General features: G+C 36.7%; 2 protein-coding genes and 1 long non-coding RNA gene across 5 annotated transcripts; 1 reads left to right on the forward strand and 2 right to left on the reverse strand.

Annotated features, from left to right (window-relative positions):
• Positions 1-333: 333 nt before the first annotated feature.
• On the reverse strand, positions 334-6,457 carry LOC122045805 (monoacylglycerol lipase-like). Of its 2 annotated transcripts, XM_042606173.1 has the most exons (7): positions 5,837-6,457; positions 5,064-5,102; positions 4,888-4,958; positions 2,261-2,325; positions 2,084-2,173; positions 1,882-1,974; positions 334-1,190 (listed from the first exon to the last, which is right to left on the reverse strand). In XM_042606173.1, exons 1-7 carry the CDS (start codon positions 6,232-6,234, stop codon positions 756-758), a joined length of 1,191 nt encoding a protein of 396 aa, XP_042462107.1. In that variant the 5' UTR covers positions 6,235-6,457; the 3' UTR covers positions 334-755. The 2 variants fall into 2 exon arrangements, 1 of the variants encoding a protein (XP_042462107.1); XR_006130120.1 differs by lacking the exons at positions 4,888-4,958; positions 5,064-5,102; positions 5,837-6,457 and adding an exon at positions 2,773-4,847.
• A 3,580-nt stretch (positions 6,458-10,037) lies between these two features.
• Positions 10,038-12,348, reverse strand: LOC122045806 (probable xyloglucan endotransglucosylase/hydrolase protein 28). Its single transcript, XM_042606175.1, has 4 exons — positions 11,991-12,348; positions 11,772-11,872; positions 11,164-11,372; positions 10,038-10,662 (listed from the first exon to the last, which is right to left on the reverse strand). Exons 1-4 carry the CDS (start codon positions 12,202-12,204, stop codon positions 10,182-10,184), a joined length of 1,005 nt encoding a protein of 334 aa, XP_042462109.1. The 5' UTR covers positions 12,205-12,348; the 3' UTR covers positions 10,038-10,181.
• A 151-nt stretch (positions 12,349-12,499) lies between these two features.
• On the forward strand, positions 12,500-20,216 carry LOC122045807. Of its 2 annotated transcripts, XR_006130122.1 has the most exons (6): positions 12,500-12,902; positions 12,986-13,068; positions 13,149-13,235; positions 13,323-13,416; positions 17,867-17,993; positions 19,284-20,216. It is a non-coding gene; the product is annotated as an uncharacterized LOC122045807 (long non-coding RNA). The 2 variants fall into 2 exon arrangements; XR_006130121.1 differs by lacking the exon at positions 12,986-13,068 and having other exon boundaries at positions 12,500-12,930.
• Positions 20,217-21,407: the final 1,191 nt, after the last annotated feature.

A 21,407-nucleotide genomic window follows, 5' to 3' on the forward strand; every position in this document is an offset into this window, starting at 1 on the left:
CCCACTTCATCGAAACTTTTCTTCGCCACCTGCGGCGACGCCGGCTTCACAGATTATGCGTATGAAACCTTAGACAATAGGGACGACATCTCCTGTGCAGTAGATCTTGGGATAGAAAGAGGGTGAAATCGATCTGGCTCCGGCGCCGACTATATTAGGTCCGCTCTGGATCACTCAATCTCTTAACTGAGAGTATACGATCGAACAAAAGCCATTTGCAAAAACAAGATTGAGGTGGATGAGGAAGAAAGAGAAGGCAAACAGAGTGCAACTACTGTAGTTTGATCCTCTAACATGACAACCTGTTTAACAAGTTAATTAGTAAGAACACAATGAAACGTCAACTAATAAGCCTCTGCTATTTGGAAAAGGTTCAGTTAATTAAAATACAATGTTCTTAAGTACTTAGAAAGGTTCACATGAAACCATACAGATCATTCTTCCTATGGTCCAGGAAATGACATTCATAGTTAAACATAATCCTGCTTGGTGCATTGCCATCCAAGAAGAGAAATCTGATGATTTCCAGATTCAATCTCTTCATATATATATATATATATATATATATATATATATATATATATATCTTCATATTGGAAATTTTCTTGTAGTGACCATGTAACTATATATATAATTGTCAGCTACTGGCTGGCTACATCGGTTGTTGTTTATCTTTTTAGACTAAAAACTGGCCAACCAAGAAGAAAAAAACAGAGGTCGGCTCAATGAACTAGTCGCCTTGATGTTAATCAGAGTTATTCACTTGCCCAAACACAGTCAGACTGATGAACTCTGCAGCTGAACCAGTCGATAATGTCTGCCATAATCTCAACGCGTTCAGGTTCGATAAGAAGATCATGTAGAAGCCCTGGGTATAGTTTGATGGACTTGTCGGTCGAGGAAGCTTCATCGAACAATCTTTGAGAACCTTTGGGGTCGGTCAGATCGTCGGAAGTCCCATGGAGCACTAGGAAAGGGACAGTAACTCTGTACAGATTCTGCTTCAGGTAGGCTGATGAGCGCAAGATCTCATAACCAGTCTTGACTCGGACAGAGCCAGTGAACACCAGCGGGTCGGTGTACTTGTGCTTGAGGGCTTCAGGATCGCGGGAAACTGGTGATGTGCTATTACTTGCGCTGCTAAATTGGTACTTCGGGGCTAGAAGACAGAAAACTGGAGCTACTATTGTCTGCCAAATAACATGATATAATGATCAGGCTTTTGCCACATGAATTTAGTATCATTTTCACCAACTCATTTTACGACTATCATGATAATGTTTCTATTGCCCAAATAGACACAAAGCCATATCAAAACAAATGGACTATCTTAGCTATGCAGAAAACTGGTGTGAAATTTGCTTGTATAAAGTGTTGGATTTAATCTTGTTATTCAGTGGGCTTACGTGCTATTTTGTAACATACAGATTCATGTCATTACGGACGAACTCAGTAAGTGATCTAATCAATATTAATTGCGGTTTTGTGGTATTAGATGTGGATTTATATGTACAATACCCGTTAACCTGTATTTTATTATTATTGATGGTGGATAATAGAATTAGGTCTACTACTATATATAGGTCATGATCCCCATAGGATTGGATAATTTTGAGATCTCTCGGCTTTCCATTGGTGAGGAGAGTACGACGCTGACCATTCCGCTATATTAAGGTTCGTCATCTATTTCACTTAATTTAATTTATGTTGTAATTTTCGATGTTAACTAGATCTTGTGCATAATTCTTGTTCCAGTTCATATGGTTTACTAGAACTTTTTTTAGAATTTATGATTAAGAAAACCTCCTTCATAAAGAAGATTGAGCTCATTCAGATCATTCAAAGTTAGTAATGACAGTTTCATCTTCAACCACAACTAACCGTTATTATCGGATGTGAAGGGTGAACATAGACAGCCGGTGATGTCAATGCGATACCACTAATCCAGCCTTCTATCTTTGGATCACAAATCGCCTTCAAACATGCATGACAGAAACAACCACGATAAATGTATAGGTTCCATGGTAATCAACAAATAAAGGTGCTTTAAATGTATACATGGCCAACATGTGAGATATCATACCTTCAGAACAATAGCTCCACCGGTTGAATGGCCGAAGCAAAAGCAAGGTAGCCTAGGATTCTCTGCCAAAACCTTTTGCAGAAATGCTTTCTTTTGACACAAAAATAGAAATGATGAGTGTATATATAATCTTGCCACAAACTAAAGGCAGTGGCAACAATAGGTAAGAGTTCATACCAAATCACTGATTGCATAATCAAGGGAATCAACATATCCATGCAATCCATCACTTCCCCCATGCCCTGAGCGACATTTACAACAGGTACAAATAAAAACAGCGTTAACAATTAAAGCCTTTATGTGTAAGGTGATACCTCTTCCTATTTTAGTAAATATATCCTGATTAATCTGTCTTTTTCAGTTAAATATTTCATCTTCGAAGTTGTCTTATGTGCAGCTTCAAAATGTCCAGGCATAGCCACTCTCTAATTATTAGAAAATTTTGCAATACAAAAAATGAATACTAACATAAAGTCAAATCTAAATGTTGAGAGATGCAGGCATGACCAAAATGTGTCAAGTTGAAATCTCATGCTTTTTATTAGCTTGATATGCATGCTGCTAGAACTTGTATTTATAAAATGGTGCAGTGCATCATGAAAACGCTGTTTTGTTAGCTGAAGTACATTCATAGGAAACCATGCTTATTTGATCAAGATTACTCAACCAATATCTAAGAACTAGCTAACCTGACTTGTCTCAACCAAGATTAAAGCCAATTTGAGCCAAGTCAAAGGATGGTACTTTTTGCAACCTGAAAAACCAAATTTAGCACTACGGAAAAACTAACATAACATCTGAAACAATAGTCTAGTTTCACTAAATACACTGGAACAGATTAGAATCTATTTGATTATGTATGCAACTGTACAAAGTATAATATATTAATTCATACAAATAGGTAAAGGGAATTTTTGCAAAATTTCTTAGATCAAGTCAAAATGCAACTTCAACAAAACTTGAAAGATTACAGTCAGCAAAACCTTCAAATTAACTAGTAGACAACAAGAGAAGAATTACAAATAAGCAAAGCTTATGTCAAATAAAGACATACACTATAATTTTGTTTATTTGTGTATTCATATTCAAAATCTAGACTTATACTTGAACCTTGCTTCCCTTGCATTTTTATAGTAGAGATTCGAACTAGGAAGTATACTCACTAGCAGAATTACCATGTAACTCAAAAAACAAATACTACCACAATGGCTTTTTCACAAAAAAAAAAATCATCTCCTTTAAACTCCGCAGATCTCCAATTTCTGGTATCTCATTACAAGATCATTGGATGGCAAATTTTCATTGTAGATGGTAGATTAGGGATTTGGCATTGTGATAAAAAATAATTTTTTAGACACAACAGATATTAAGACAACCATCAACCATGCAGTTAAAATACTTCATTTCCTTTTATTTGTTCTATTCCAAGAAGTTCACTTGGTTTACTAAACAACAGTTCAAACCAAACAATAGTTCTATACAACTAGTGTAACTGATTATCTAGGAACTTCCGGTGCTTGTGGCTATACCATTTGATCTTAATATCCTCGATTGTACCAAAGTATCAGATAGTTGAATGGTCAATTAGGACATTTGAATGCTTTTTTCCTTTTACTTCAAATTAGCATATGTTTTCACTTGGTTACCTAAAAACAATTGAATAGAATAATAGAACAAATTCCAGAGTGAATTTTGAGCATTAGTGATAATCTATTTCAATAACAACATCCTAGTATAATAGATACTGATGATGTATTCTAGTGCCTCAAATGACAACGTAGACCACTTGGTTTCAAAGAATACAATGGCACAACATAACTTAGTGCCTACAATCATGGTAGTTTAAATTGTTAGCTGAACCTTAGGATATTACAATCTTATAACCCAATAGATTCGGATAGGCTCATATAAAACAATTTGACTCTAATGACTAATGGCTAACGCCCAATGCCTAGTGTGTGCTTCCCTTCCCATGCAGTAGGGATCCTCTGGTCCGCAAATTATGGACCAGGGGATGGTCCCTTGCATGAGGACCCTTGATTTGGATAAACTCCACCTTTAAATAGATGGGTCCATCCAAATCAAGGGTCTAAAAAAGTGGATCATCCTCTAATCCTCAATTTGCGGACCAGAGGATCCGTCCTCCTTCCCATGCAGTATCTCAGTCTCAACAAGGTTCATAAGATATTTATATTATAAGATTTATAGCAAACCATTTAAGAATGTCTTTGATTATATTATAAGATTTATTTTAACTCCTAATTAGAAGAATCATTTTTAATTATTATCATTATTATCATCCATGTTATGTTTATCATTCATCTTAAACATGTTGTTTTACATAATGCTGGAACACTTTAAAATTGTATTTTATTTTTCATATATTTGTTTATGTTTCAAGATATTAGAATGCTGATGTTTAAAAAAACTTGTATGAACCTCTTTTGGTTCCTAGGTTGGATCTCTATCTTCACTATCTTGCCTACAATATAGCACATTAACTTCTAGAGTAAAAATTTGCACTTCCCCTTTTACAACCAATCGAATATTAACAGTACCGATATTGCTTTGATAACACCAAGACCAAATTTAGTATAAACGAATTGCCTAGACCATCATGCGTACAACCAACAGAATTCCCAACCTATGACACCAAGCTCATACCATCAGAAAATATCCCCTCAAAAGACAGCTCGCTTAGTGTGTATACATAGTATGGTTTGACTTGTGCAATTGAATAACTGAAACAACTGCAAAAAAAAAAAAAAGTATAAAACCGTAAAAAGGCTGGAGAAAGCAATTACCTATCCAATCCATTGCATATACTTTAAAACCATTATCGTTGAGCTTCTTTGAGAAGTGGTCATATCTACCACTAAAACAAAAATAATTCAGAAATATTAGAAAATGATCACTTCCATTCTCAACAAGACGTATGGTATTTCAAACAACTTTGATACTTTAGATAATTGATACTTACCTGTGTTCGTTCAGTCCATGCAACAAAACCACCAAACCCCTGCACAATAATCAGTCAATATTAGGATAACAAGCAACATCCATATCATATTAAAAGCAATTAATCTAGTCTTGGATCTTTCAAAAAATGGATATTAGGAGGATTTAAAGAAAAATGCACCTTCAATCCCTCTACAATATGTCAAAGCTTTTCAGATTTTCACATAAAATCGGTGTAATTCAGTCAAAAAGACATCTTAGCAAGGATCCATGTCAACACTAAAGAGAATAAATCATTATAATTAATTTCAACTATATCTTAAATGATTGCAATCCATTTTGCTGAATAATCGGGCACTAGAAACCTAGATATTAGAACTAATTTTCTAGAAAGGGCATTACTTTCTTATATTGGTCCAGTTAAAAAAATTGAAGACCAAATTCATTATGCTTACGTGAATGCATGTTCAATTACAAATAAATCAATACTCCCTTAGAGCACTAACTTCACCTATGGTACTCGCTATTACATAATTCCATGTCAATATCAAGGAGGAAGAAAACAACCGTGTATCTTCTCCCAGAGATGAAAATATTATTCACAAATTGACAAAATTATTTGAAAAGCACAAACAGAGGCACAAGAGTGAAATCCGGATAAAACTATATAAAAAGGGTAAATTTAGAATTGAAACAGGCCATCCACATAAAAGAATATATATATATATATATATATATCAGGAAATTTATGAATCACGGCCTACCTCGTCTATATATATATGAATCACGGCCTACCTCGTCTTCGTGTTTAAAGGAGTCCAGGACTGTGTGAAAAGAGTGTCTCCTCTTGCCGTCGTGAACAGAGCGACCTCTCTCTCCAGCCCCCCCTGCTGCCTTGCCTCCACGACCCGCTGGATCGCCAGCGCCCTACGCCACGCCGAATCTTGCTCCCTCTGTCTCCGCGGCAACATCGCCGCAGGCACTCTCACCACCACCCCGACTCGGCCGCCCTTCTTACTCGACTCCGCCCGACCCTCAACTTTCGACGCACGGACCCACCGCCACCGGAACGGGAGGAGCAGAAGCAGGGCAACACCTCGAAAGAGGAGCAGCAAGCCCCTGGGCGCACTGAGGAACAAGAGGGAACCTACACGGCCGCTCGCGCCGGACGTCAGCATCGCCGGATGCGCCATTACCTCCGCCTTTACCTCGATCCAGATTTGGTTCTCGAAGGGATCGGATCGCGAAACAGCGAAATGCGATGAAGAAAAAAGATGGAACGGAGGAGACGATCCAGATCGAGCCTTCCCTCGACAGATTCAAGACGGCGACTCTGCTAATTTCTTCAGGATTCCAATTCAAATGGCAACAAGGAAAGAGACGAACCAACGAGACGGCGGGAGGATGCGTAGGCTCTTAGCCGCTGTCCGTTAGCCCTGTTATAGACGTCGTATCGAGGACACGGGTACATCGGCCCACGAAGCGTAGACCGCAGTTAATGGATTGTTGGGGTGGCCCCGAGGGATCGTGAGTTGGTCGATTTCGGGGGTAGTGACTAACGAAGTGCCCGATTTGGATGCGAAGTTTTGTGGTTCGGAGGTCAGCCACGTTTTCGGACCGACGCGCACCGCGGGACACGTGGCCCGACGCGGCTCCCAGTCGTCGCGATTTTAATTTATGATAAAAGCATAAATTTTTGAAATTTTGAAATATTCAATTTGAGTATCTTCAAATTAAAAATTCCATAATAACTAAAGAATAACACAAAAAAACGTAAAGAATTTATAAATCTAAAATTAGAAGTGAGGAAATAAACCTTTTAGTGACAAAAATATTTAATCAGATGATAGAAAATAGGTAAAAATTAAAGGAATTCTGCTCTTTTTATATAATTTTATATTTTTTATCATCAAAAATGGCATTATCTAATCTCTTTTTTTTTAATCAAATTTTTTATTTTTTAAAATTCAAAAAGTGTTTATTAACCCTAATTCATATTCATGCAAAAAAACGTAGTATACGAAGATATTGAAATGAATGCTTTGGTCGGAATCTTACAAACAAAAAAATATGTACTAGTTAGAGAATGTTGCTAGGTTAGTAAAATTAAGTAAGGTCAAATCTCGGTAAAGATAATGGTTAGTTTTAATTTTCTGATTTATTCTCATCGGGCACCGCCGATTTTACCTTTTTAAACTCTATGACCGGTTTATAGAGGTCATTTGAGAAAAAGGGTACTCAATAAAGTTTAGAGGCCATTTTGGTAAAATGCGATTATCACGTGCGCATTGCTGCGATCAGTCCAGTCGGTGGCTGCCTCGTGTCCTGACGGTGGTTCGGCGTCCGCCGGGAGCCGCCGGGGCGGCTTCGATGTACATGGCGAGTGCTGCGAACAAAGCCGATCGCCGTTGTCGATGATCATAATGAATTTCGCTAAGCATCCATCCCAAGTACTATACACGTCTTGGTCTTGGTCTTGATAGTGCAAGTAGCAAAGAATATGGATGGATTTCCTCCTAGTGTTCTCTTCTCTCGATCTCTGCTTGCGATCCTCTTTTTTTTATATTATTATTATTCGACATTCTAGGGATTTTTCGATATCCGATTGCTGCAACAGAAGAGGGACGATTTTAGAGATCATCGAGGCACTTTTCCGTATAACCATGGTCGCGAGGTACGCTTTCGTATTGGGAAGATTTCGATGGTTGCATTGAATTCTTAAGTTCTGTCATTAAAAATCGCCATTTGTTTAGCCAATACTGAATACGATTCCTGGATAGCTACATGAGTATCTTCTACACCTGTCGAGTTCATTTTGGGGGCAGTCATTGAAGTCTTTACTCTTTGTAATCCGTTTCTTTTTATTGAACTTATTGATTATAGAAACTATATGTACGATGCATACAAGAAAGGATTAACAAATTATACAGGAATAGGAACAAAACATACGTGATGGGGACCTTAAAAAAAGTTGAAGGGTTAATTTCCAGTTGTAGATTCGCCGAGAATTAATCTCAGACACTGAATATGTGATGACACCCAAGATTAAATCCCAGCTAGATCATGAAGCTTGTGAAAACTGATACTAGGATAAAAGCGAGGAGAAAATAAGATACTGAGGGGGCTTACTGAAGGGAAAAAAATTAAGCAGCAATTTATGTTTCTATATTTCATTTCCAGAGTGAGGTCATTTCATGATTTTGCTGAAGGTGATGTGGCTATGTCAATTATCTGACATACTTCTCTACTTTGCAGAAATTGACACAAGTTTGTGGATATCAGTATGGCCATCTTTCTGTCAAAGGAAGGTGGCTCATCATGGTCTTTTCACCTAGCAGTCAGTATGCTGTGGACCTTAGAGGGTATTTATAAGTTATAAACAGATGTCCAGCAATCGGGATTGATCCCTCTTGTTAATACAAGAGTACACCATTAGCTGTTTGTGTAAGTTGCCTCTCCACCTCATAAATCTAAGGTTATGGCTTTCTCTAGTTACATATCAGTTGTATCACATGCACCTATTCACCAATCTCATTCATGCCCAACTAAGGTACTAGAATATGATATGGCACATTCACAGCAGAAGTAACAGCAATTTAGTCAAGTGACTCTACCTTTGGAGAAGAGTCTTTAAGTATGAATATGCATCCCCAACAGCCCTTTTGTTAATGACTTGGAACATATCTGACATGATATTAGCTTTCAGAAATTGATTTTGGGATGGAATCATACTGAAGCCCCAGACATAAGCATCTCGCTTTGTGCAAATATTTAAACCTTCCACAGCCATGAAAATATTTAACTTCTCACATATGACATTATTAAGCATCCTTGCAATAAATTTGTTTATTATCATAGCCCACAGTTGGTAATAGTTTAAAATACAAAATATGATGAATTATAAATCTAGTATTGTGATATTTTCAATGCTATTAATCTTATGCTTTTTCTGATGAAATTTTAACTAATGTTCAATATAGAGTGGTCAGAGATTAAAAAAAAAACTCCTCTTGGGAATAGAATTTGAGAAAGATGAAGGGATTATTTGTATAAACTACTCAACATATACTAAATAGTAACTTCACTTACAGTTAGAATTTTATAAAACCTCTAGGTATTATATTTTGTTTGTAAAATTACTTTATTTTCTTTTTATAACATCTATCCTAGATGAACTTTCTAATGTTATCCATATGAAAAATTTTATTTAACATGTTATTTGTTAACAATATTGTACTAATAAAGGATATTTTAGTGGTAATAAATTAATAATTTGAGTAATGGAAGTGCACTATAGAAATTAAAACATTAGTGTTAAACAGAACTAACGCAAAATCTATGAAATATAACTTTAGGAACTATAAGAAAAGCTAAGTTTTTAATATCTTTGATTGATCATTAGGTAAAGGCGTTTTGGAGCTTTATGTGATTGTCATATGCATCACAGATTTAAAATTTAATCAACATTATTTTATGTATGAGATTGTTGTACAGAAGAAACAACACAAAATAGTTAATACATGAGAGAGAGAGAGAGAGAGAGAGAGAGAGAGAGAGAGAGGGTGTTCCCATCTCTTGTTTTAATCTATCTAGTCAATTTTGCTGCAATCTTTATAGTTGGTTCACACTTTTTTGGCTGATGTTGTCTGTGATTATGTATTTGTTTGACTTTTAGTTTAGGTTTCTGAAACATACTTGCATTGATCTTTATTCCATTTTGTCTGATTCACTGGACTGTTGACACTTACATTGGAGGATAAGTCTTCTATTCTCCTTTTTTTTTCTGGTGTTATTTCATTTGGTTTTTCCAGCCTGCAGTAGAAACCCTTGTACTATGGACAGTATCATTTAGATTATACTTCCAATAATAATCTTGCTTATATTTAGGAGTAAAATGACCAACTATGCTAGTTAATATGCAAGAGTTGAAATTGGAAAGTAATGCTGGATCAGGGAAGAACTCCACTGGCAGAAACTAAACAATTCAATATCTACCTGACATGAACCCTCAGGGCAAATTTGCTATACAACAGTACAATAGAGTTATAGAATACATTTTACACACACACAAAACAACAACCAACAAAAAAAAAATCTTCTCTAGACCACCTGGACTTGTTCAATATGAAATGAATCAAACTCAAAAGGACACGCCCACTGAGCTCCGGGTATAGTGCCTTCCACGCCGGCGGCGAAAACTGAACTTTGCTTCACCTGATGCAAGGAAGCCCTCAGCCTCTGGACCAAGAATACACTCCGGCGGGGGTGTAGGGTAACGTATACGGTCATGACAGTAAGAGTATGTTATACGCTTCTTTCGGAACTTCTCCATTAACAGCCTTTGATCTGCTGACATGGTGATGCCATTGTAGACATCATCATTGCCCATGCAGATTGTTTTATGGTCATTAGGATTTGCAGCGCAGCCATGTAGCATAAGGTCAGCAAATTCAGCTGTGTAAGGAGCAAATTTGTAGTTGACCTTATAGCGACCTCCAGATGTGGCCCAGGTGGACCCATCCCATATGGTAGCATAGAGGGACATGGGCTTCGCTGGGTAATCCCCACCCATGATTTGGCTCTTCACCAATTCCCTTATGGGAATGTTGTCTATGTAGAATCTGCATGAAGAACAGAGTGAAATTGATTGCTTAGATCTGTAAATCTGCAAACAGTAGATGCATTAAGCTCATTTCAATATAAGAGTGTGTCTGTCCTTTTAATCTATAATGTTAATCCCTAGGAAATCATTCTAGAATCAAGTGGATGACTCCGATGCAAATCCTCTAGTTATTTTTCTATTTTCTTGCAAAAGAAAGCCAGGTTAAGGACAGTTTCAGGAACTAAGCAGCTACAATATTGCTTGTAAGTGGTACAGCTAGCTTATAAAGTATTCACTTTCCTATATAAATAAAAATTAAAAGATAAAGAAAGGAACATGACCAGAAGAACAGATCACTAGATTTGGAAATAAAGGGTTTATTATGATCCAGACTAGCTTCTCCACTTATAAGATAATTTATGCAAAAAGAGAAAGAAAAAGGAATTACTCTAGGAACAAATCATAATATTAGATACTCAATTTATCAAGCAGAGTGGTTAAAGTATGCATATGGCCTTACATGATCCTTTGACTGCTCCAGAGGATGGAATACTGATGGTAGTCCTCTGTGGGATCAAACCAGAGTTCATATCTCTCTTCCCTTCCTGTAGATATGCTTCCGTTCCCATAAATATTGGTCTGGACTCTCCATTCCCTCCCTCTTATGTTCCCTAGGAATTCGAAGTCCAATTCATCGTGTGTCTTCTCAAATATATCTCCATTTGACATCTGCATTTAATTCAGAAGCATTTAGGTACACTGAAACTTCAACGATAAAATTTATGATAAACTTGTAGTAATGGAACTAGTTTTACTAGAGACAAGCTGTTGTGAGTTCGGTAAGGAGGCATGGATGTTCCAATAAGAAGAATTTGGGCAAGGGTAAACTTTGTTAAATTTCTAGGATAAGATGATAGGACAACAGAGATCAGGAAGAAGAGAGGGTTCGCAGGTCAATGTGACAAACAAACAGAGAAATGAATTAAATTCTTTCTTCGAGAAATAGTGGCATACACTGTTCTTCAAGAAATAGAACAGGACCTTTATTTCATAGAAAAATAACATAACAAATGACAGCACTTTTGCAGTGGAAAGAATCACGAGCTTTATTAAGGGGGTAGAGCATACATAGAAGGCCACGACAACTCCTGCAGCATAATCTGAAGGTAATTTGATGGAACCACTGAAGAATCCATGGAGATAAAGATCTTGTGACGCGAATCCAGCACCTAAAGCAGCCATCAACTGTTCAGCTTCAAAATCCGTGCATCTTGAAAGTAATAAGAAAATTCAAAGAAACTAATGAGGCATAGGCAGGAATATAAAGGAAGAATAAACAGTAAGCACCAGTTCTCTGGTCTAGAGAGATGTGAATATTTCTTCCATCGCCATGAAGCCTTAGGTTGGAGTCTCCAAATAGCTGTGTGTAGCCTTCCTCAAAGGAGAGGGTGGTGAGGTTGGGCAGCTCTGGGAGACCACTAGTTGCATTGCAAATGTACAGAGCTGAACCAAGCAAGAGGATGAGGAGGAAGAGTGATGTCCAAGAAGAAGAAGAACCCATATCTTCCTTTAGCTGTCACTGCTTGTTTCAGTAGGTAATCTCATTAAATAGGCAACACTCCCTTTCTCTTATGTTTCTTGAGAGAGTTGGAAAAGGAAGGCCTAGGTGTTGGAAGGTGAGCACGAGAGCTGGGATTTTATTGGAAGCTGAGAGATGGAGAGAAAGAGGGGTTAATTTATTGGAGATGTGATCGAAATCCTTTATCTTTTTTAATTGTTGTAATCTTTTGTCACATTCACATACCTCGATGGAGCTCATAGAATGGAATCTTTGTTAGATAAGCTGTAGTTATAAGAATTGAATGCATTAATTAAAGCAGAGGTACTATGATTTATGTAAGGTTGCACTAATTGTGCTTTCTCAGTGTGGAAAGACCGTTCAATGATAACTGATGCTCAGCCAACCCTTGGTTATGTCACATATATGACAACTTGCTCTTTGTTGCAAGCTTCAGCTAGCCAACCATTTGGGGCTCTCTTATGCCCCTGTAGCTGATGCAACCCAACCACCCATCCTAATCTTATCAGATGATTCAGATCCAGCAAGTGCCAGCAAATTGCCTTAAACATCAGTAAGTTCCAACAACAATGTGCCGCTCTGCTACCAGAAAGCAATGATGACCCAAAAAGGAAGAACCATTATGTTGCACAATCCAAGGGTGTGAATACAACATACTTCTTTATTGCGCAACTCCATCAGTAATTACCAGTTCCCATCTATATTTTTGTAAGTAATACAAGTTGCAGTATCTAACAGAAAACCTATTTATTTCTGGTGTCAGACACGTAGCAGTTGGCCATTAGAATGACGTGGCGACGGGGCCCACGTCAGCAGAACTAGCCGTTCTGTGGCTTCTGTGTCACTGTCTGATAATCTTCTATTTAATCTATTATTTATTCACTTTTTTTTTCCTGTCTGCTAATTTGTTCTTCTCAAAATGCCAGCCGCATTAGAGCTAATGTACTGGAGGCCTCCACCTCGTGGAGCATACATAAGTATATAGTCGTTGGGATCAGAGGAGAAAAACCAAGGTACAGTTCAGGATGAAAATATTATTTTACCTACTAGATTTTTTTTTTCCATTGTATATTGAAGTAGTTGTCTGTTAAAATTGACAGGGCCAAAATTTGCAGGCGCGGGACTGGACCGTCCCACCCCCTTCTGCGTAATGTTTTAAGTCCTCTCGGGACGATTAAGTGGTTAGTACATGAGGTATTACCAACTTAAAATCTGGATTCGAATTTGAACGTAGTCAAGATAAATACCTTCCTCATGCCAAGAGCTAGTAGTCATCAGTAATTTACCTCCTCCGTATTTATCATAGGACGGATTGACGGGGGCGCTGGGATGATTTCCCTATTTGTTATCAAATTTAGATGATGACATAAATACATGATGGATGTTTTCAGGAATATATTGATTTTAGTTTGAAGTGATTTGGAGTTTTCTAGATTAATTAGTTAATTTAAACTGATGGAGTATTTCGGAAATATAGTTTGTGATTTAGGTATTATAAAAGTTGAGTACATGAGTGAGTAATACTGAAACATACGTACGCGATTTAGTAAAATGAAGTTCTGAAAAATTCAAAAATCAGGGGTGTATGTGTTTTGATAGCCTGCCTGTTCGATCATATGCCTCAGCCAAATGCCAAAAGACTGTGTAGATATCCTTCTAATACGCCTTGGGACCATGCACTGAATGCTTTGATGTTGGATGATAAATATACATAAAACCTTAGATGGTGGCCACCATGAACTTTGACTTGTTGCTCCAATGCCAGCCAAGCGTGTGGCCCCACCTGCACACCCTATCTCATTCATGCCTTGTCGTCCTCCTCAAGCCATGCATGCTTGCCAGTGGCTAGTGGATTAATTAGGAGGCCAAATCGCTAGTTCTGGGGAGGGAATATGGGAAAGAGGGTGGAGGTAGGTCGTTTTCTGTGTTAATAATAATGCATAGCTGTGGGCTGAGAAAACAACTGTCCAATACAACTGTACGCCAGCTAATCGGCACGCAAAGGTGCTTGCCTCCTTCAGTTTTCTCTTTGTTGTCTGTATAGGTTTGTGTGACTTTTTGTTTCAGGCCTGGTTTCTCAAATAAGCCGGTTGATTCAACTGGAATTTCACCACACAACCATGCTGAGTTGGCTTTAGATTTTTTGATTATTTTTTTTTTAATTTAGATATTTAATTTTTACTTAATTCTAGGTGATCAGTCTAACCTCACGGAAGCTTCTCACTAGTCATCAAGGAAAATTAGAAAATACAAATAAATCTTAATGGACGACCCAGCATTATAAGTTTTTCAAACTTCCCAGATGTAATGTGCCTGGATGAGATTTGAACCATTATTCCCTAGGGAGCTCATTTCACCTCTTACCATCACACCATAGTCTCAGATAGGTTTTTGGGTTACTTGAGCTTGTCTAGGATGGCTTTGGAAGTATTGATATGCTCATGATATATTGTGGTTTGACTATTCTCCATGGGTATAGTGTAGTGGTAAAGCATTTAGAGAAATAATAAGAGAAGTAGGGTTTGAATCCTAAACTGGAGGAATATTATGAAGGTCGAATTCTAAGTGTGCATAAGTTGTACTTCGAATTTATTCGGTAAGCGAACCAAGAGGAAGGTCATGTATCTCTAGAATTAGTTAGGTGAAGTCTGGACATCTAAATTATTATTACAAAAAAAAAAAGTCTTTGACTACTTAGTCATGATCAACCTCTTAGATCTAAATGTGTCGATTGGGTCTTGTGATTAGACCAGCATGGCACGATTTGCATCGTGCTGGACTTGACCCTACTTGGCATGGTTTTAGTCATGTCCAGTTCGGATGAATGCAAACGGGTGTACATTTATCCAGACTAATGGTGATCGGATGCATGGACCTATGCTATTAAAGGACTAGCTGGAGGCACACACCACATGATGAGGACCCAATAGACTACGATACAATGACATATTGAATGGTAATAGCTTGGTTGTGGGAGACATACATGGTTCCCGGGAGGATTACTTCTAGTGACACAAATATATCGGATGACGGATGACACCCTACTTGCATCGGGATTGACACATGTTTATTTTGCTGTATTTAGTTGGGTTAGTTGACAATGATCCATTAGTTGTCAGGAGGGTATCCATGAGGTTCTGTAGTATGTATGAGGGTATGCACACATGTAATATTCCCCTTGGATATTAACTTAGATATGATACGTCATCAAAAATAAACATTTATTTCTGGACACATGAATGAAAAAAAGCTTGACATTGTTTGTAGGTTGAGTCAAGCCTGGCATTGCTCGTTAACTAAGTCGAGCTTAATGTTTTATTTTATAAATTATTCAAATGTAATGATTTTGATTTTTAAAGATTTTTATTAATTTAAGCCATTTACAAAATTGAAACATTATTTTTTTTAAAAAAAACAAAGGAGGTCTAAAAGGACCTGACTTAGCTCTAGCCGAGTCGAGCTTGTGTTTGGCAAGACCCTAAGTTAATTAGGGGCATGTCTAGCACAACTTGAATCAGTAAGTCGAGCCCAACTTAACATGACTCCTTATGCATTGCCATGAGCTCGGGTTGTACCTAACCCAAACACGGTCCCATTTCCTTCTTATGTCATTGGATTTGATTTGATATTAATCATTCATAAAATCTAATCCAATCATAGCCTATCTATTTATCCATTTGGATTGTGCTTTATTTTTCAATTTAATTCTTTGAACCAATCTTATTTTTAACTCATGTAGCCTATTTCCTTTTTTTAAACGCGACTTAAACATTTTAAATAAGCAAAAATACCCTTAAAACTTAGGACTCTTACCCTTTGACCTTTCTCCCCCTATTCTCTAACACCATCACTTGACAAAAGAAAAGGGTGGCATTGCAAATACATAGTATATTTGCTGCATTATTGTTTCATTATATGAATTGAGATTCTTGTGATAATTGGAGAAAATAATGACTGTTTGAGATTTTTATAGGATTTTAATGCACTAGGCGACACTTTGCAAAGGGTTAAACGACAAAGTCCAAAAATGAAATTTTGCTTTCTGAAAGACACTGATATTGAGACTGAGTGCTGTGGTTGAGGCTTCATGGGGCCCTTTATTCATTGGGAATCAGTATGGTACGGGGGACAAGTAGGTAGGGTAGTACTGCGGGACTCGCAGATCACATGCCATGGCCTGGCCAAAATGTACATTAATTGCATCCATGTGTGAGAGAGCCTAGAAGAAATTAAGAGGGGTCTCTCTGTTAATAATTTCCTTTGGATTTCATAACTAAATGAGAAACCGGTGTTTGATCATAGGTATATGTGCCCCTTTCTTTGTATATTTTATTTTCAGCAATAGACAAATGACGTATTTAAAATTATGGAATTCAAAAGACGTATTCAACTTTTTTTTTAAAGGACATGCTTTTCTCATTTTATTGTCTCTCCCATTAATCACTTGGTGCTGCATTCAAATAATAATATCATTGTGGCATTGAATTTTAAAGAACAGTATCATTATGGCGTTATATTTTAAAAAATAATACCATAATAGTGCTGTATTTCAGTACTAAGTGGTGTTAATTTCAACCACTACAGTGTTTGAAATTTCAGTTCTTTAAAATTTAGCACCATAATGATGCTGTGCTGTTCTTTAAATGAAGCACTATAGTTGACGGGAGAGATAAAATGGGAAATAAGCATGTCTTTTAGAAAGTTAGCTGTCTTTGAGAATTCCGCAACTGTAAATGGGTCGTTTGGTTAATTGCAATTTTATTTTTGATTTTTAATTGTTCACGGAAAGTGATTAAGGGGAGGAGTGGGCAATTCGATGTTCTGTGTTGGGCTTTAAAAGAGTTTTTCTTTTGTTTTTTGTTTTTAAATAACTTGTGCACCCAAAATGACGGTTCGCAACTTTCCACCTCACCTTTTTTTGACCTATACGCCATATTTTACTTTAATATTGGGAAAAAAGGAGAAAGCTAACATTTGCAAAAGATTTGTTGCAAGAACGGTAGTATATTTTACACTAAAGATGTTTGATCTTCCTTTAGAATTTTTTTAAACAGAACTACCAAATATTCTCTTGAAAGTAGTTAGAACCCAATGCATGAACACTTGAAAAGGATTTGTCAAACAAACACTTGCTTTATATTCATGCACTATTGCACTGTTCATTTCTATGTCTACCTTGCTTTTGTAATTTGTTGCTCGTGACTTGTCTTCTTCTCAGTCCATGATTCAATTAAATTCTATTCTTTTTGTGGGCTCAATGACGTTCGGTTCTTGAGTATTTAATCAATAGCGTGGCTTATGAGTTATATGGCTTAGGAGTCATGTGATTGTTTGACCACCACCTTCCTGTTTTGAACTGAACTTGGGGATAAGCATTATCTTTTCTTATTTCCTGGACCAAAAAAAAAAAGAAGACTTATCCACTCAAATTTTAGATGAAAAAGTTGATTGATATCTCCATTTACATCTTGTTTAGCTAAAAAATTAGAGCATCATATTGGTTTAAAGAAACATTCCTCCTTTGCATCTTTTCATTTTTCATATATTATTCTCTCTTTTTTAAAATTTATCATTTTATAAATTATTGCCTTGCTTTTTCGTGACGAATCAGCAATTTCTTGTGCTTTCCAACTATTATTTTCAGCAATAATTGAGGATTGATTTCCATCCAAAAAAAGAATTCATTGGATCGAATAATTGAGCTCCACTACACCAACCAAGTTCAATCTCTATATCTGTAAAGAAGTTGGGTATGTTCATTGCTCCAAAAGGTAGATTCTTGTCGATCTGGCAGAACTTAAAATTAATTTTCTCTTTTTTTTTAAAGAAAAGCAAACAATATGAAATTCCCTGATGATTCCTTCTCAAATTATTCTCATGGAGAATTATAGATCAAGTTCTGAAGTGTACATTTGATTAGTTGTTTGATAAGTCATAATTGTTGAGGCACTAATTGTTAAAATTTTCGGTCTCAAGTTGCATACTTGTCGGCCCAAGTTAGATGTCTGTAAACTGCCTAACAATCTATTACAATATCACAAGAAAACACACACATAGAAGTTAAGAACAATTATGATCTCATTTTTAATTTCATTAATGCAACAATTTTTTTTATCTCCCTATGTATGATTGTAATATAATACAAAGTATTCTATGAATTATCATCGCTTCGAGTTATGACCTCAATAGGTTAGTTCTTGTCTCTTAATACATCGCATGCTATTGTGTTGCCTCGACAATTACATATTGATCAATTATATGTTAAAATTACTATTTATGAGAAATGAGATGCATATTATAGTTGTTTCTGCACATAAGCCTTTGTTTTGCCTACATCCTTCTACTTCTTTGCACATCTTAGTATTCGCCTTAAGCAGCGAAAGCAAGTGACATTATCAATCATACTGCTTCAAGTCATACATAATATTTAGTGCTTCATTGTATTCTTCAAGGTATTTGTCACTCAGTGGATAAGAGAAGATGATCGATCTGATGTTTCATATTCTTTTAGTGCTGAAATGCATTGCACATATTTGAAGATTTATCTTTCAAAATAATACAAATTACTAGTGAAGTACATACCTAATCAATTATGTAAACCTACCATATGGTTACCCCAATATCTTGTCATAGAGAATACTAATTCTAGTACAATGAGTATATCCCCAATATCTCCTTCCATGTGTTTTGCTAGAATTAGTTGATCAAGTACTATGATCGTCAAATTTCCCGTGTCATGACTAATTAAGAAAGTGACCAGTTGGTTTGATTGACACAATAGTCGTCCCATATTCTCAGCTACTAGCTCTTTTCTAGTTCAGGGTTTAAAGTTTAAACCATCACCAAAACTCATCACAGCTTACTATTGCTATTGTGTATGTAAGTGGAGTAGATGAGCCTATATTAAATATGAAGAATGGTTCATCAAAGATAAATGCAAGCTTAAAGTAAAATCAAAACCTTATTGATCAACTGAAGTTACCAAATTTAATCTCCCGTTAATTTGGCTCAAAACTTGAATCCTCAATTGGGCTAAAGCTCCACCTCATCATCTTCAACAGAGATTGAACTTGGCACAATCAAGACTCTCACCTCAATTTTGCGGCCATGACTGCCCATCCATCCCCAACATACCTCGATGCACTGATGAATGAGCTTGAATTCCCAATGAGTGCATTGCAAAATCATGGAAGAGCCACTAAGCAATGTAGCATAAGCGTAGGGGAACAAACACATGATCAGTCCAAACCATGTGCTTTGTAGGCTTGGGAGCTGAGGAACTCATTCCAGCAGTACCTGCAGGAGAAGATTCTGTGAATTAGGCACGCAGGAGATCTATGATTCGCTGGTGTTGCTGCTTCTTTTGCTTTGTACTCACTGCAGCTGAGTTCATGTTTGATTGCTTACTCCAATGAATTCTAAGAAACAATGCTGTTTTTTTTTTCTGTTTTGATTTAGACCAAGCACATCTGCAGGAGAAATATTACTATTCAGAATTAGATTATCCAACAAATGGAACTTCTCTCAGGAAGAATTCATACAAGAAACTTCAGAAAGAAATCTATATTTATAAGCAGACCCAAGTCCTTTGTGCAGTTATTCATTTACTGAACATTATCACTAGAATTTGGAGGAAAAACACATACCAAACATGAGATGTTTTCATAGCCTTCTGGTTCTTGTTCTTCTTCTTCAGCTGCTTCTGGGATGAGGGAAATGGTAAAATTGTGTTGTATAGATTCTGGATCCAATCTAAATATGGTAAATGGTTATTATCTTGGATTCTCTCTTGCATGATTGCATTAAATAGTTGTTTGACTTTCTCCATATCCATGCAGTTTGTCAATCTGCAAATGCTAACTGTTTTTCACATGGCAGCGGGCAGAGGAAGCATGTCCAAATCTGCAGAGGGATAATTATTTAAAAAAAATATATATTTTGCAGAAACAAGATAGTTTCTCATGTGCTATTGATGCTTATCGCAGGGTTTTTTACAAGAGGAAGCATGTCCAAATCTGTCAGGGTTTTTTATTTATCTAAGAAGAAAAATATAAGGTTCTCTTTTCAAGAATAAATTGTGCCATTGATGCTTATTGCAGTGGCAAGCCAGTGGCAGGATAGAAGTTGATTCTTACTTAGCTTTATATAGTTGCTTTGATGCATTGAGATGAAGATATACTCACATTGCTCCCCCTTGACAATATAATTTTGAGGATCAAGTAATTAATTTCTTTTTTCTAATTTAGACTTCACATTAAAAAGATAATAATTCTCACCTGGGACTCTTCTATGACTCCTTCGTGCAATTTGAAAGAAAGATAAATCATGATAGGCTTCGTCCAACACTGAGAATTGATCCCATGACTTATTCTTAGGGGTTGGATTTTACTTGATTCATTCTGAAGATAAATAATCTTTCCTCTAAATCATTTATCGGATAAATTTAAAGTACAATTTATACTAGTTCAGATCTCCTGTCCCAAAAAGCTTCTGTCCTCGTATCTCATTCCCTAAACGATAAAAAAATAAACAGTAAAACAAGTTCAAAATGTGTGACGCTAGACGAAAACAAAACCCATGCTTTACCCTCCCAAAAGTTCGTGCTTTGCCCTAAAATCTTTCCTTCCAAAACTGACGATTCCCTCCATCAACGATTGCTAGCAGCCCCAGCTTCGTCCCCTCCCTTTGTCGACGACAACAACTCCAGCTTCGTCCCCTCCCTTCGTCGAAGATTTCTAGCAACTCCAGCTCCGCCATCTCCATTGTGGTCCTCCACCATCGGAGCTACAGTGATGATAGCATCGTTGTAGCTCCGACGACCACCATCACGTCTCTGAGGTCAACCGTTGTTGCAACTCTATTGCAACAACCAACAGGAATGAGATTGTTTTGGGGCAGCATTTTAGGGTTTTTATTTAGGATAAGTTAGAACTTAGAAGGATCAATAGAATGGGCTATGCCTCAAATTTAAGAATTTAACTATTCTAGAAGTAAGTTCTATTGAATATGTGCTCCTTTCCAAATAGGAGAACACTCAAATTTCTAAAAAAAATGAAAACCTAGCATATTATGAACATACAATATCATGTATTGGGATTGTTAATTTTCTTATGTAATTGTTTTCTTGACAAATTTTTATTGTGTTACTTTTGCCTAATATCTAGATCTCAGACAAAAACAGGGCT

This window comes from Zingiber officinale, chromosome 2B, assembly GCF_018446385.1.
Source record: "Zingiber officinale cultivar Zhangliang chromosome 2B, Zo_v1.1, whole genome shotgun sequence".
Taxonomy (NCBI): domain Eukaryota; kingdom Viridiplantae; phylum Streptophyta; class Magnoliopsida; order Zingiberales; family Zingiberaceae; genus Zingiber; species Zingiber officinale.